General features: G+C 37.9%; 1 protein-coding gene across 1 annotated transcript in view; it reads left to right on the forward strand.

The window, feature by feature from the left end:
- The first annotated feature begins 2,019 nt into the window (after nucleotides 1–2,019).
- The window catches only part of LOC138039831 (phytanoyl-CoA dioxygenase domain-containing protein 1-like), a 30,799-nt gene continuing 17,818 nt past the window's right edge, over nucleotides 2,020–15,000 (forward strand). The window contains exons 1-6 of the mRNA XM_068885690.1: nucleotides 2,020–2,111; nucleotides 2,184–2,333; nucleotides 7,287–7,362; nucleotides 9,419–9,466; nucleotides 10,252–10,307; nucleotides 14,222–14,284. Coding sequence (XP_068741791.1) covers nucleotides 2,073–2,111; nucleotides 2,184–2,333; nucleotides 7,287–7,362; nucleotides 9,419–9,466; nucleotides 10,252–10,307; nucleotides 14,222–14,284 — 432 coding nt within the window. The 5' untranslated portion in view covers nucleotides 2,020–2,072. The remainder of the gene's footprint in view (nucleotides 2,112–2,183; nucleotides 2,334–7,286; nucleotides 7,363–9,418; nucleotides 9,467–10,251; nucleotides 10,308–14,221; nucleotides 14,285–15,000) is intronic.

Consider the following 15,000-nt stretch of genomic DNA (forward strand, 5'->3'; position numbering starts at 1 on the left):
TAACGAGGTATATTTTTTCGAAACTGATCCCATATTGTTGCCCAAAATTAAGATCCCTGATCCCAAAAACGATGTAAATTTTGATCCCTGAACCCGCAAAAATTTGATCCCTGATTCCATAAAAAAAGATTGCTGATCCCGATCCCACGCGTTGTGATTCCAGATCCCAGGGCTGTGATCCCTGATCCCATATACCTCGTTACGACCCTGACCCGAAGCACAGTTCTCGTAATGACTTGGGGATAACCGCTGCCTAGCTGGTTTTAGCCTGCGTAGCAAGCTTTCGTTTTCACCAGAAGAGCGGGAAAATCGTTTCGAAGTTCTTCTGTCGAACAGGAACGCTTGCTACGCAGACTAAGCTGATTTATTCTTTGCTTTCCGAGGTCGGGGAAACTGGAGCAGAAACATTGTAGGTCATAAACAAAACCGTTGTATAACATTGAAAGGCACACTAACATGATAACGCATAGTATGTTTCTCCTGACTAAAAAAGGAGAGCAGAGAATACAGCAATGTTAGGGACGGACCATTATTTTTTTGGAGGGGGCGGGGGTGGGATGATTGTTTTTTCGACACAGCCAATTTTTTTCTTTATTGGTGTCTGTACAAGCAATATAATTATTTCTTTTATCATTTTTGTTACATGTTTTGAGATGTAACGGTAGATTCTATTCAGTTTCACTGAATTCAAAGATGACACACTTCTCTTTCTTGAAATTATGGACTTAGATTTGCGGTAGTTCATAATTTTATTTGGAATTAACGCACAACTTCAATCTGGTTATTAGGCTTTGGAAACTTGCATTGTATGAATGACTGAACACAAAATACCATTAATGATGAAATTATATATGAATTGGATCATATATGAACTGCGGATATGAAATCAAGTGAAGCTATGATCTTCGCAGTTGTGAACGCGTTCACATCTATTTTTCACTTTTGAATGCAACTTTGTTGTTGTTTAACTTAACAGCATCCTAACTTATATCATTTTGTAAACAATAAAAGGGTTCATATTTCACCATTGTTTTGTGCTTTCGTTTTTGTGGGTGGAGAAACATGTGTTCCAATTGTCAAAAATTTCACAACTGTTCCCTGTTTAAGTATTCCGGCGTTCCGTCGTAGTTTAAGGAGGCTCGAAAGGGTTTTCAGCTGAGCGCACGCGCGTAAGCCACACACGCAATTCTAAAAGCTGCTCGCGTCAGCTTACGATTCAAAGTGGGTCACCAGAAATAAACAAATACCATCAGTTTCGCTCACCTTTCTTCTAATTCCTATACATATGGAATATATATAGACATCTCCTATTCACAAAAACAACGAAAAGTGTACACAAACGGTTTCATGGTCACTTAAATCCGTTTGTGTTGGCCTGTAGCTTCACTCGCGCGTGCACTCGAATGAGTGGGTGACGCATGCGTAAATGCCGATCTTGTAACCCCCTCATTTTTCCTGATTTTGCAACTTTACTCGCTTATATCTCTGCTTCCGGACGGTGAATTTTTTTCATTTTTTGCATGTTAGCTTAGATTAATTTAAAACGTTTGTCTTTCAAATTTAAAAAAATTCTGTAGGTGAAAAAAGAAATTAGCGACACATTTCAAAAAAACGTATTTTTCTGAAAAACTGACCTACAGATTTTGTTGAAATTTAAATATTTTAGAGATTATTTCTAACATTATCTGGTAACGCTGAATGGGAAGATTTCACCGTCCCGTTTTTTCAAAAAAGACAACATATGTTGATTTTAAGGCTCAAGGAAATGCCTTATATCGTTGCCATGGTAACGGTATTTTGGGGGAAAATGTGATGTAAAAAATCTATGATGGGTACTTAAAACCCTGGCCAAATTTTGTCTTCATATGATTACCCTAACTGTATCTAAAAACAAAATGTGTTTATTTGTTTGAAAAAAGGAGAAACTATTTCGAGCCTCCTTAAGTGCTAGCCCAGATTGTCCAGCCCCTACTAAGTGAAGCGCCGTCCATATTCCATTTCCCTAGTCCATACCTATCCTCCCTTTCGCTAGACATTTCATCTGTATCATTTCGAGGTTATTGGGATCGAAAATGGCGGAAAAAGGACTTTCGTTACAGCAGCTCGAGAAGGTCAGAGACAGTTGTTCTTTTATTTATCAACACAGTCACCGTAATAATTACACCTGTGAAAATTTCGTTTAGTACCAGACAGATGGCTTCCTTGTCGTCGAAGGCTTCTTCTCTCCAGACGAGGTTGATCAAATGAGACAAGCCATGCATGAGATTTTGAAGGAAATGAAGTTGGACGAACATCCTAGGAGCATTTTCACAACAGATGAATCACAAACAAAGGTAAGAAGTTTTAAGTTAACTGGACAACCAAAAGTCGCCATTAGACGTCGGCTCAGTTGTAACTTGAAGACCATTCCCACGGAAACCCTCATGTCTATAGCCAACACGAGTCCACAACTTCCTAAGACACGTTAAATTATTCGATTTCCCATTATTCAGTCATCCATATTCATTTACCTTCATCTACATCCATTTACTTTCATCTATATCAATATGCATGGGGTCTTTCCCACTCCAGCATTGCTGAAACCGAGGGTGAGAGGTTTGAAAAAAATGTCCAAGGACACCAAATTTTGTCAGGTTCTTGGAAGAAAAAATCCGAAATCCCCCATTGCAAAAACCTGCCATCGTTTGGAAGGAGTGGGGAAGGGGGATGGACAAGCAAAATGGAACAATCCGGTGAGGGCGAGGGGGCAAGGGTGATTATCTTCCATGACGTAGATAGATCTTTTTAATGTACTATTTGAAGTATTGATGCAAAAAAATGACAGTTTGTCTGAAGATTACTTTCCCATTCCCATAATGCAATATGTGTTGGGCATTCTTTACATAAAATCAATATAACTTACTGTATTTACTCTTGGGACTGTATCATGCTTCAGTGAACTGGATATCCATTGTTTTAATGCAAATATCGCCCCAAAATTAACTGTATTATGGGATTTGTGAAAATAGCGAATTGATGGTACATGGTTTGCATCTGACATCATGGAAGCCATGTTGGATGGCAAGAACAATGACATGTCTCTCCACTGGGAACTAAACTTTATTATTATACATTGGTGTCACCAGCTCGATTTTGATTGGCTATAAGCACGCAGCTAATTCTTGCTTGCTCTGTTTCTCTTACGTCATACCTACAAACAATAGATTTTATATATGTAGAATTGACGTCATACCTACAGACAATAGTGTTATGCATGCAGAAGTGACGTCATGTAACACACTAACCAGCAGTTTTATCAGTTTTGTCATGGCGGAGCTCAGCTCAGGAATATGCATAATAAATCAATTATTGAATTCGGTTTTCGCATGTTAGGGATAATTATCAAGGCCTCAGTTTGTGTTATCCGCTTCAGCCGATAACACAAACTTTGGCCTTGATAATTATCGCTAACATGCTCAACCTCATCCAATAATTGTTAATTATTGTAGTGCTATCCAACATGGTCACCCTGTCACATGTATTTTCACTCAGTTGTGATACATGTATGATGAAAGAAACAGCAGGCAGGGATCAATTCAATAAAAAAGTTACATGTTTAGTTTTTACTTGTGTAAATTATGCATATAAAGTCCAAATTGTAAATTCATGGATTCAATAAAATATTTTTCTACACTGGAATTCACACATGCAGTCCGGGTCATGATACAATAATAATGCACAACTGTAGCTTTACAATAATTATTATTGTAACGTAACTTGAATACGCTTGTAGACTAAATTACTATCACAAATAAGCAGGCTCACAGATGGGGTAAACAATTGTTTTATTGCGCTAAAACCTTAGCACCTGACAACCCGGGAGAGGCGGGTGGGATGCTTTCCCTTACAAGGAGTCTCAAGCTACTCGATACAAAATGCTCAATCAAAAAAGCTTATCTGGTGCAAGCTATCTGTTACGGAAATTCCATGCATATTGATTAAACCTTTTAATGAGTACATTAAAACACTCTATGTGTAAGTTCCAATTGCACAAGGCTTATTTGAACTCCGCGCCTTCAAAATTTGCAGTTGCCAACAGAACAGCAGAAACTGTAAGAACAGCTCGTAAGAGAGAAAAAGGCAGTAATTATTATTAACAAATGTTGCAAAAACAGCAAAGCAGCAGGCTTGAGAAACAATTAGGAATGAAATGAATGGTGTTGGAGCAGAAGGAAACAGCTCAGCGATGTTATTTGGGCCAATATTTGCTGAGGTACCTTAATTAAAGAAAATTAGTGAATCAAAGGTGACACGTGCAGGTTGCAGTGAACAACTCACAGAGCTTGATGAGATGGTGCTTGATGTACTGGGCGGAGAGAGTGCCAGTGTAGATACTTTTTACTAACTGAGTTAGAGGTCTGTACTGTAAGTTACGGACTGAGTGTTTTCCCATTGATTTATGGCTTGGGCGCCTTGCGCTTGAGTCATAAATAAACAAGGATCCGTAACTTATGGTACAGACCGATAAAACGAGGTTAGTAAGAACTTATTACATGTATATCTTTAAGGTTAATCTGGTGTGTGGGCAAGGAAGCAGAAGGTTCAACTGCCACAAAGATTGCTGTGTCAAAATCCGAAAAACTAAATCTTCTTGGCTGTTTGAAATAGTTGCTTGCAAGATGTAAACAGTTTTACAAGTTTATGTAAAAGAACGACATGAAAAACTTGCTAGATAATGTTTTATCTAAATTTTAAATTTAGCGCGCTGTACAGCGGGCTGTACTGTAGAATATGGCCCACTAATTTAACCAATCACAGCGCGTGTACTATCTGAGAGATATAATAATAAAACATTATTCACCTGACCTTTGGCAAATAATTATTGTTAAATAATAACGAGAATTAAAATTGTGTCCTCACGAACCTCTAGCATGATGGCCAGAGAGGTTTTGTCCCATAACCCTTTGCAGTCAGTGGTCAATTCCACTGCTTCTCTACTACTAACACCCATAAATACCTAAAGGGATAACTTGAATAACATAGTTTTTTGAGAAAGTGTGATTACTGTAATGGAAACTCTTTCACCTTTGAGATACATCCTAAGCTCTTATCTGGATGTTGCAGTGGTGAGAGCAGTGGTGAGAGCACTCGCCTCCCACCAATCTGGCCCGGGTTCAATTCCCAGACACGGCATCATATGCAGGTTGAGTTTGTTGGTTCTCTACTCTGTACCCAGAGGTTTTTCTCTAGGTACTCTGGTTTTCCCCTCTCCTCAAAAACAAATAATTATTTATTAAGTATTCCCCCACCCCACAAAAGTCCACCTTGTAATAATTAAGGTCAAATTGGTCTGAAGTCTGGAGTCACTTTGTGTTTGGCAGACACCAAATGTTTATGTCTAAATAGTTTGTTATCATTCCATTTCCGGTAGAATTACAAATATGTAATAGAATGTTTTGTGGGTGTTACGAAAACTACAGTAAGACCCTGGGGTCTTAGTTTTCTTAGTATTCGTAGTACGAAAACTAACCTTAAAGACCCCTTGTGAACAGTGGAAATTACGGAAGAGAAACCCGGGAAAACTTACTGCTAGTCAGAGAATTGGGCGCTGGATGTTGTCTACATGGTTTAATTTAAACAGACACAATGCCATGACAGGCTTGCAGGCTGTGTGACTGAAAATCATCAATGATTACTTATTGGCACCGAAACTAAATATAGCGTCTTGCGAATGAGTTAACCCTTTGGTTGTAACCACTAAAAAAGCGATGCACAAATTATTTTGTCAATACACATTAATTTTGTTATTCTATTTCCACTGTAACAACATCCAGCGCCCAAATCTCTGACTAGCGGTAAGTTTTCGCGGGCTTCTTTCCTGTAATTTCCACTGCTTACAAGGGGTCTTAGGTCTTAGTTTTCATAATACCCAAATCCAGCTTGTTACTTCAGCATGGTCTATCACTAGTAACAGTCGCTGTAAAATTGAACAATACTACTCTTTGAAAGTAAATTCAATAGAAATTGTTAACCTTGTGTCCCTTGAGGTGATTTAAGGCCATTTAGGCAAGTAACATTTTCTGGCAAATAGAAATTATTATTGGTGGTGTACAGTTTTTATTTAGACTCTCTTGCTTCCCTGTTGTGTACTGTACTGTACATTCAGGGACTGTCACGAAACTAACAATTAGCTTTTACTTTGTCATGGTGGCGCAGCTGCCAAGCTAGAATAATTGGAAATCCCAGCTCTAAAATAACTGATCATAGCTTGATCTTAAACAGAAATGGGACTAAAAAGCTCGTGAAAATGATAATTCCTAATATTTGGATCTTATGAGAGGAGAATACATGCCACCCTGCAAGCAGAGCCTCCTTTTGTCTTTTTTTTTGGTGGGGAGGAGAAAAGGAGGCTCTGCTTGAATCACGTCAACTCTTTGAAGCCACCGCAGCCCAAACTTCTGGACTAGTCAATCTTGTTTTCTCTTGTCAAACTGGTTTTTTTCTATGTGAGCATCTGTTTAGTGATAAAACCGATGGTTATAATTGAGCCCACTGTACCATGAAAAACCAAGATGGTGGTGAAATCTGGCATTCTAGGCTTAGGTTTGGGACTGTATCCTGGCAACATGCAGCACATAATCAATAAAGATCTGACTCGATTCATGCAGAGTCTTTCTCAAGAATGCCAAAATCGAGGAAGCAAAAGAAAGGCTCTGCTAGCAAGATGAATACATTTGCCAATGTGTGACCACTTTAATTTGTAGTTCTAATAGACCTAATCGGCTAACTCAATGTTGTACCCAATTCAAATCTCCCGAGATTAAGATTCTTTGTGTATTGTATTTGCATGATAATGTAGTATTCATATTTAAATGATATGGAAATACCTGAAACAAAACGTTTTATTCCCAAAGGGTTTGAATTGGGTACAACATTGAGTTAGCCGATTAGGTCTATTTCGTGGATTCTAATGCAAACTTCTACACCTTACATGTACATGTAGGTTAAGCCAGCCAAAATTGTTTTTTAGTGAAAGTCAATTATAAAATAATCGACTGAGTTGTGCAGATTATAGTGATGGCTAATTTAACAGAAAAATGATGTGAATTACGTTAATTAAACTGATAGTAAATTTACTATACACTGAAATGCATTTAAGTCTAAATACAACGGAAGCAAAATATAATTATTGTAAACATATAAGAAGTAAAATTGATGTTCTCAAAAAAATGTGATAATGTATTGATGTTGGCAGTTGAGTAGCTGAGAAACATTTTTCAAATCAGAAGTTTGATTTTCGTTCATAGCTTAGGGATGATTATTTTATGACAAGTGGTGACAAGATCAGATTTTTCTTTGAAGAAGGAGCATTCAATGAAAAAGGTTAGTCTGGTGTTATAAAGTGGTTTAATAAAGTTTATTGATATTAGGTCTCCCCAATACATTCTTATTATCAGTATTGGACTGGAACTAACTTGCAAGGGAGGCTAATGTGGGAAAATCTTTTCAAATGCAAATACTTTTCGATATATATACCCCTGCATTAGCCTCCATTGCAAGCTAGTTCCAGTCCAATACTGAGAATACGAATATTTAACAATAATAATTATTCTCCAGAGGACTATTGGTGAATAAAAGTCAAGTTTTTTATTCACCAATATTCACCAAACCTGAGGTGAATAATTGTTTTAGGATAATTACATAGGTGATTATTTGAAAAATATGCATTCATCTGGCACCTTGACAAAACTCAAGATAATGCTCCACCCAACGCTGCAGCTGCATGCTCTGATCAGTGATGACCTCGCCAGTCTTTGATTTTAATGGGGCTGTTTTGACGCCTGTAGGGCCGGTTTCAGTTTTGATGCCCTCTTACATTCCCTTTGCGTGGCCACAGTCCGCTGCTAGCTGGATTTTGGCGTGTAAGTTCTGCCAGTACTCGTTGGCACAGCGGAGGGCGGTCTGCTGGGCCTTACTCCTGGCTGCTCGAAGGGCGTTGTGTGTGCATGGGGAAGGGTTCTGCTTGTGTAACAATGTGTTTATACATGAATGAATGAAAGAAATATCATCATCATCATCATCATCATCATCATCATCAGCATTATCCTGGTTGGCGTCATCATCATTATTATAATAATTTTATTAGTAATGTCCACAGTTCAAATTTACAGTGACAATTCACATAATTTCTCTCTGTTATACTCTAACCTTGTGCAGAACATATTGTGAAGTCAATATTTGCTGCTTGATCTGGCTTCATATTGTAGCTCAGTGGCAATCTTGTTCCCAGAGACATTGTTCCCTTGACCTGCAGTTGGGAAAGAGAGACTCTGGTCGAATCCAAAAAAGGCCACTTATTTCATTGGCTGTAGAAAAACAGTTTCATTCCCTGCCATTTTCAAATTCTATATTAAAAATTTTGATATTTCTTCTGGATTTTTATCTATACGAGGTTGAAGATGATCTAGAAATAAATCTTTTTACAACTTACTAGTTCGTAACATTTTTGTTTTTGAAAATACAGTCACTTGTCGACACCAGATACTGAAATGTGTTTTGATTGAAAAAATGTCTCTCGTTACTTTTGATTCTCCGCAGTTTAAGCATTTCAAGTGTGATAGGGGATGTGGTCATACTATAATGTGTACTGTCTCGCAAGTGAAAAGTAAGCGTTTTCATGGCGAGGTAAACTCAGGATGTTTTTGTTGATTTCTAACCACCTCCCCTCACGCATGTGCAGTTATTCAACCGGAACCACAGTTTTTTGGTTCCGGTTCTGGATTATTCCAGAGCGGTCCTGCACTGTTCCACTGGACAAGGGTAACAGAGGCTCTGGAAATGAGATTGGCTCTGAGTTCTAGTCCTGATCATGAGGCTTGGAGTAAAATTTGTGTCATTTCCAGTGATTCTTACTGGATTGAATCATTTCATTGCAAGTGGAAAAATAATTAATTTTCTTCATTTCACCCATATATAATCCACATCTGCTCTCATTTCACTTCAGTGGTTACATGTACAAGCAAAAAAAAAAATAGCAGTAGCTAGTAAATGCTACTTAATTGAATTAAAAGTCAGGGGTGGCTTATTGGTTATCTATCAGGCCTCCCACCACTGCGAGCCGGGGTTCAATTCTGGCTTGGCACATGTGGGCTGAGTTTCAGTCGATCTCAATTGCAACCTGACTCGAGGGTTTTTCTCCGGGTACTCTGGTTTTCTTCCCTCATCAAAATCGACTCACAGCTAATTAACATCTAGCTGTGGTGCTGTGCTCCGACATCAAACATGGACTGTATAGCGGTAGCCAGAGGCGCCTTTGTATGCTTTCAGCCCGATGTCGTGAGCTGCGCCTTTCGTAATTCAGTTCTCGACTGCAAGTAAGGGTGATTAGCACTAGCAATATTTATTTATGTTTATTTTATTTTACTTGATAATGAAATAGGTGAACTCATCGCAGAAAAGCACGAAGCCATTAACAAGGTTGGCCATGGTAAGATATAATAAATATAATGCCCTAATAATTTGTGAATAAAAGTCATGTAGATCCAAATGCTCCAGAAAGGAGGAACTAAATCATAGTCTTTAAAAAGGTCACAATATTTTCTATCTTGTAAGACAATGCTTCAATGTGACTCACAACTTCACTGACTGTTTTGACATCTGCAAAGCTTCAAATCTTGTTTAGCAGGTTATTTTGAAATCCTCAATTCTGATTCCACAAAATGCCAACTTAAATTAAACAGGGCTATACAAATTTATTGAAGACAATGCATTCTTGAGGGCTCGAAATTAACTTTTTTGCTCGGGTGCCAGTTGACAACTAATGGGAAAAATTTGATCACCAGGTCATAAATTTTGGTCACCAACTTATTTAATATATGATTTACGTTAGAACATGAATTTAAATGTTACTTTGCATGCAAGGAAAGTCATAATTATTAAATAGCAAGAAAAAAAGCAGCACGAGAAAGACCTCTAAAGCCACTGTTGTTTTTGGCTTTTGTCTTTAGCTTGGTGATGGTGTTCTTTACTGTTATTCGAAATGGAGCGAAGCACAGAATGTAAGTCTGTGTTATCCATAGCAGGGTAACATGGTCACTGTTAAGGGTGAAAGTAAGGGAAAAAGTTAGCAAACATCTTGATCACTGAAATAATGTATGCAGAAAGAAATTATGGTTTTTTAATTGCTCAGCCAGGAAAATATGATGTTGTGTTTCTCATTGCTGAATTTCTATTTTACATGTACATGTACAATGTATGTTGTTTTTTATACAGCTCTTCATGCCTTAAATCCTGTTTTTAAGCAAATAACCTTCAACAGGAGAATCCAGGTGAGGATTGTTTGGTTCCAATCATAATATGATTAATTATTACTATCTTCTTTAGTTTGCAGCAGGTGTTACCACAGGATGGCAGGCAAAATATAAGGATTTTATGGGAATACTGATAAAAGACTTGAGAAGATTATAACTACCGGGCGGTACATACAAAAGAATTCTCAATTTAAAAGCCTTACCTTATTGCAATTGTGGGTTGCTTCATTCCTGTGTGTTGTGTTTTTTCGACATGATATGCACCATTTTTCAAATCCTCAGTTGTCAACAGTGTTATAAAATACCAATGAAGGCTGCTCACTCCATTCTGGGGAGCCCACCAAATTGAGTCAAATATTCCCAGATAGAATGTTGCCACTTTTATAATTCCACATCAGAATCAATTGACAAAGATCAACTTTCATTTCAACCCACCAAAAATGCAATATCAGCCTTGCTAGCGACGTAGTTTGTTCACTCAATCCAAATTGGAAACCTTTTGGAAGATGGTTGGGAGAGCAATGTTGGACGGTTAACCTTTGGAACCAAATGCTCAACAAACTGAGCACTAGGTGGGTTGCAATACCATTGTTTCTCAACGACACATTTTATTAAAATCCCTGGGTCCCGACATGACTGCATTAGTCACGCCTCCTTCATGCTGACAAACTTCAAAATTTCACAATGTACATGGAAAAGCACACTGAAAGATGGCGTTTTCTTTAGATGCTAATAATAAAATTTCACTGGCCTCTGCAATAAGTCCATCCACATAATATTTGTAATTGCACCATATCCTACGAGAACAAATTGTATTTCTTGAAGGCTTAATAAGTATAGTGTTATGATTGTGAAGAGCGTACAAATGTCCTATTAATTAAACTAATAAAAGCTGCATGAAATCCCAAACTTCTATCTAATAATTAAATTTTTTTCTTCAGTTTGTACAATACAGGGGCCGGTTGCTCGAAGCCTGGTTTAGCACCATCCGTTGATTAAGAGGTATCAAAACCTATAGGTTTCCATGGTATTTAATGCCAGTTAGCGCTAACCGTGCTTCGAGCAACCCAGGCCTGCTTTCATTCTCGCTAAGCCACTTGGCTTTCAAAACCATCGTTCACTGCTTTTGAAGTTTGACAACATGAAGGAGGCGTGACTAATGCAGTCATGTTGCGACCCAGGGAAACAAAAAAAACCTGCTTGCTGTATTTGCAACGAACCCTTTGTTAGACAGGATCAGTGCAAACTAATTTTAAACAGTGAAATACAGTGTAGTTCAAATCAAGTCTGTTGTGTCTAAGACTGTTAACAAAGAGCTTCGGAGTAGAGTAATCACTCCACCAACAGTTAAGTTTTAATCATCAATTCCCGGGTGATGTCTTGGATTAGAAAAAAAATATAGCCTGCCTTATAGTGTCACTTTTCATATGAAATTTTATGAATTTCAGTACAAAGATCTGAATAGGTTTCTAACCACAAATGTATTTCTTCACAAGATTGGCATTTTTCCTTCCCCAGCATGTTCTCTTTGTGGAGATGCAGATGAGACCCTTGAACACATTCTCATACACACATGTATATGCTTACTATTCGAGAGTTTCTGGACAGAAGTAATTAAATGGCGTGGTGATCGAGATGTTAAGATTCAAATGCTCTCACTTACAGTTTGTAAAGATATAATTGTTTTGGATGTTCTTTCACAAAGATGAATTATATGTAAATCATATCTTGTTGCTTGCGAGGAAATATCTGTACTCTTGTAGATTCAAGAAAAAGTTACCCAGTATAATTTGGGATATTTATCACAAAAATTTATATAGCATATCAACTTGACACAATGATTGCCAAGTCAAACGTTGATCAACTCCCTGCTCATTAATCGAAGTGGGGAAAATATGCAAATATTGTATCAGTCTGATATATTCTTGTATTGTACCTTGTGTATTGTTCTTAGTCTAATAAGATTCTCTTGAGGCTTATGAAAGTGGTTTGTGTGAGAGTGTGTGTGTGTGTGCATGTGTGTCATAAATATAGAATGCATTAAATGTGACTTATGTGGATTAATGTAAAGTTCTCTGTCCCGGGGTGGGGACTCCCATATGAAACAGACGGGGATGCTCGTCATCTCGCTTAGGGGGTAAATTTTGGATTTTGGTCTCGCTTAGGGTGTTCCGGGCAAAGGGCCAATAGTTAAAGCCGCCAAGGTCTCGTTTAGGGTTCCGCGAAGAAACACAGAATTACGCGAAGAGAAACAGAAGTCAAATTTTCTTTTTAATTTGTTTTTAGGGGTCAAAATTTGCTTAAGCCACGCCCAGATTGGTCTCCTTTAGGGGTCACAAAAAGCTTGAGCCACGCCCAGATGGTCTCCTTTAAGGGTTAAATTTAAAATTTCGACAAGCATCCCCGTCTGTTCCATATGGGAGTCCTCCCCCCACCCCCTGTACAGTAGATGTAATAATTCATATGAAAACAAATATTAAACAGTATTAAAACAAAAAATAAAAAATCTTTCTAAAGGATTTTGTTTTAGATCAAGTGAACAAACTATACCACCTGAGGTCGCTCGCAGCACTCCTATTGCGTTGTTGGTGGGTTTAAATGAAAATTGTTAGCTAGGAATATTTAACTCAGTAGAATGGAGTGTGCAGCCTTGGTATTTTATAATACCGTTGACAACTGACGACTTGAAAAATCGAGTTAAATCTGGAAAAAAACCACACAGGAATGAAGCGACCCACCATGGCAATAAGACTGGTAAGGCTTTTTAATTGAGAATTTTTCTGTATAATTATGTTCTCATTACAAGCCATTTTTATCGGGATTCCCATACAAATCTTATATTTTTGTCTGCCATGATGGCTTGGAGCTTGGAGCGCCTGTGGTATTGCTGAATTCTTGAGTGCTGACTCTTTGTCCATGAATTTTATTACTGTAAAGACATTATTCACCACTCAGGTTTACATGTACTTACTATAATACAAGGAATGACCTAAAATGATCTAAAATGAGTAGGCCATTTTAGGTCATTTTAGATCATGTTAGATACCGTTGTAGCTCATTTTGATCATTTTAGATACCGTTGTAGCTCATTTAGATCATTTTAGGTCATTCCTAATGTCTTAATAACTACGGTTGAATTAAGCCTGTCAACTTTTTAAAATTCACAAAATTGCTGTGCATCAGGCTAACCACTTGCATTTCTGGCCATATCTGATTAATTAACGATAATTTATTATTGGATTCGGTTTTCGCTTGCTAGTGATAATTATCAAGGCCAAAGTTTGTGTTATCTGCCGAAGCCGAAGGCTGAGGGGGATAACACAAACTGAGGCCTTGATAATTATCGCTATCATGCGAAAACTGAACCCAATAATTATTGTTTTATTATGCATATTCCTGAGCTCTGAGTTCCACCATGACAAAACTGATCAAACTGCTGGTTAGTGTATTAGTTGACGTCACTTCTGCATGCATAAAACTATTGCCTGTACGTATTACGTCAATTCGACACATATAAGATCTATTGTCTGTAGGTATGATGTAAGAGAAAAAGAGCTAGCAAGAATTAGCTCTGTGCTTATATAGCCAATCAAAATCGAGCTGGTGACACCAATGTATAATAATAATGTTGACTTCTGGAATCATTGTGTCCAGCATTTTGAGAGTTTTATTTTAATGTCAGAAATTTTCCAAGCGGCTGTCCCAAAGGCCCCCCAAAAGGGCTGGCCTTATGATGTAAAATGTGCCCTTGGTCCCTCTTTCTCTTTTAAATCCCTTTGGAAAGCTGTTGAAAACTTAATGGTCCTCCAGTGCTCTACAAGGGAGCAAACAGAATTGAAGTGAACAAACAATCAATTGCTTCTTGATTTCTCTGGTGGTGCTATGACATTTCATGTTCATGGAGTAGTTTTTGAAAAAAATTTTTCTTTCAGGCTATTGCCAAATCTGTTGGCTTCAAACATCCAGTTGTCCCACAGAGCATGTACATTTTTAAGGTGAGCTTTTTTGGCTTATCTTTTGAAGTCAAGTTTTATATCAATATAGTTTGTGTAATGTTATTTTCCTCCTGATGCATGTCTTAAATAATTGAATTATATGGGTCTGTATGTTGTTGGCAAAACTGTGTCCCTATGGGTACCCTGCGAACAGTTGGTTTCTCCTACACTTCCCAAGAGAGAAACCACTGCAAGGAACTGTTTGATTTTCCATCGAGCATGTGCGAAGTTCTTCACACTCCACGTGATGTATTTGACATCACTTCACCTCATTTCATGGGAAATAACTACAAATATACAGCAGGCTCGCCCAAACGCAGCGGTTACATAGCTGAATGCACACACAAGCACCAAAGCAAGTTTACTAACTCATTTTACCAGTTCAATTTTAATTTATTTGTCCTTGGCACTGGCTGTCTGCTCAGTCAAAGAAACTAATGGTTGCTCGCAGTGGTTTCTCTTTCGGGAATCGTAGGAGAAACTAACTGCTCGCAGGGTACCCCATAGGGTAATTGTATCAAGGAAAACTACAGATATTTCTCTGCTTGCATTCCGTAGTCTAAGGAATAGTTCAGGTTTTAGCTACATGTATGGTCATGTTTAAGAGAGTTGCAGCAATGAAACTTTGAAGACTTTCATCATATTAAAGCAAACGAATTTGAACTATTTTTACAAGCTGTTTAAGTTGGACCATCTTGGGTAAGCAAAGCAGCTTT

This window comes from Montipora capricornis, chromosome 1 (genome assembly GCF_036669925.1).
Source record: "Montipora capricornis isolate CH-2021 chromosome 1, ASM3666992v2, whole genome shotgun sequence".
NCBI classification, from domain to species: domain Eukaryota; kingdom Metazoa; phylum Cnidaria; class Anthozoa; order Scleractinia; family Acroporidae; genus Montipora; species Montipora capricornis.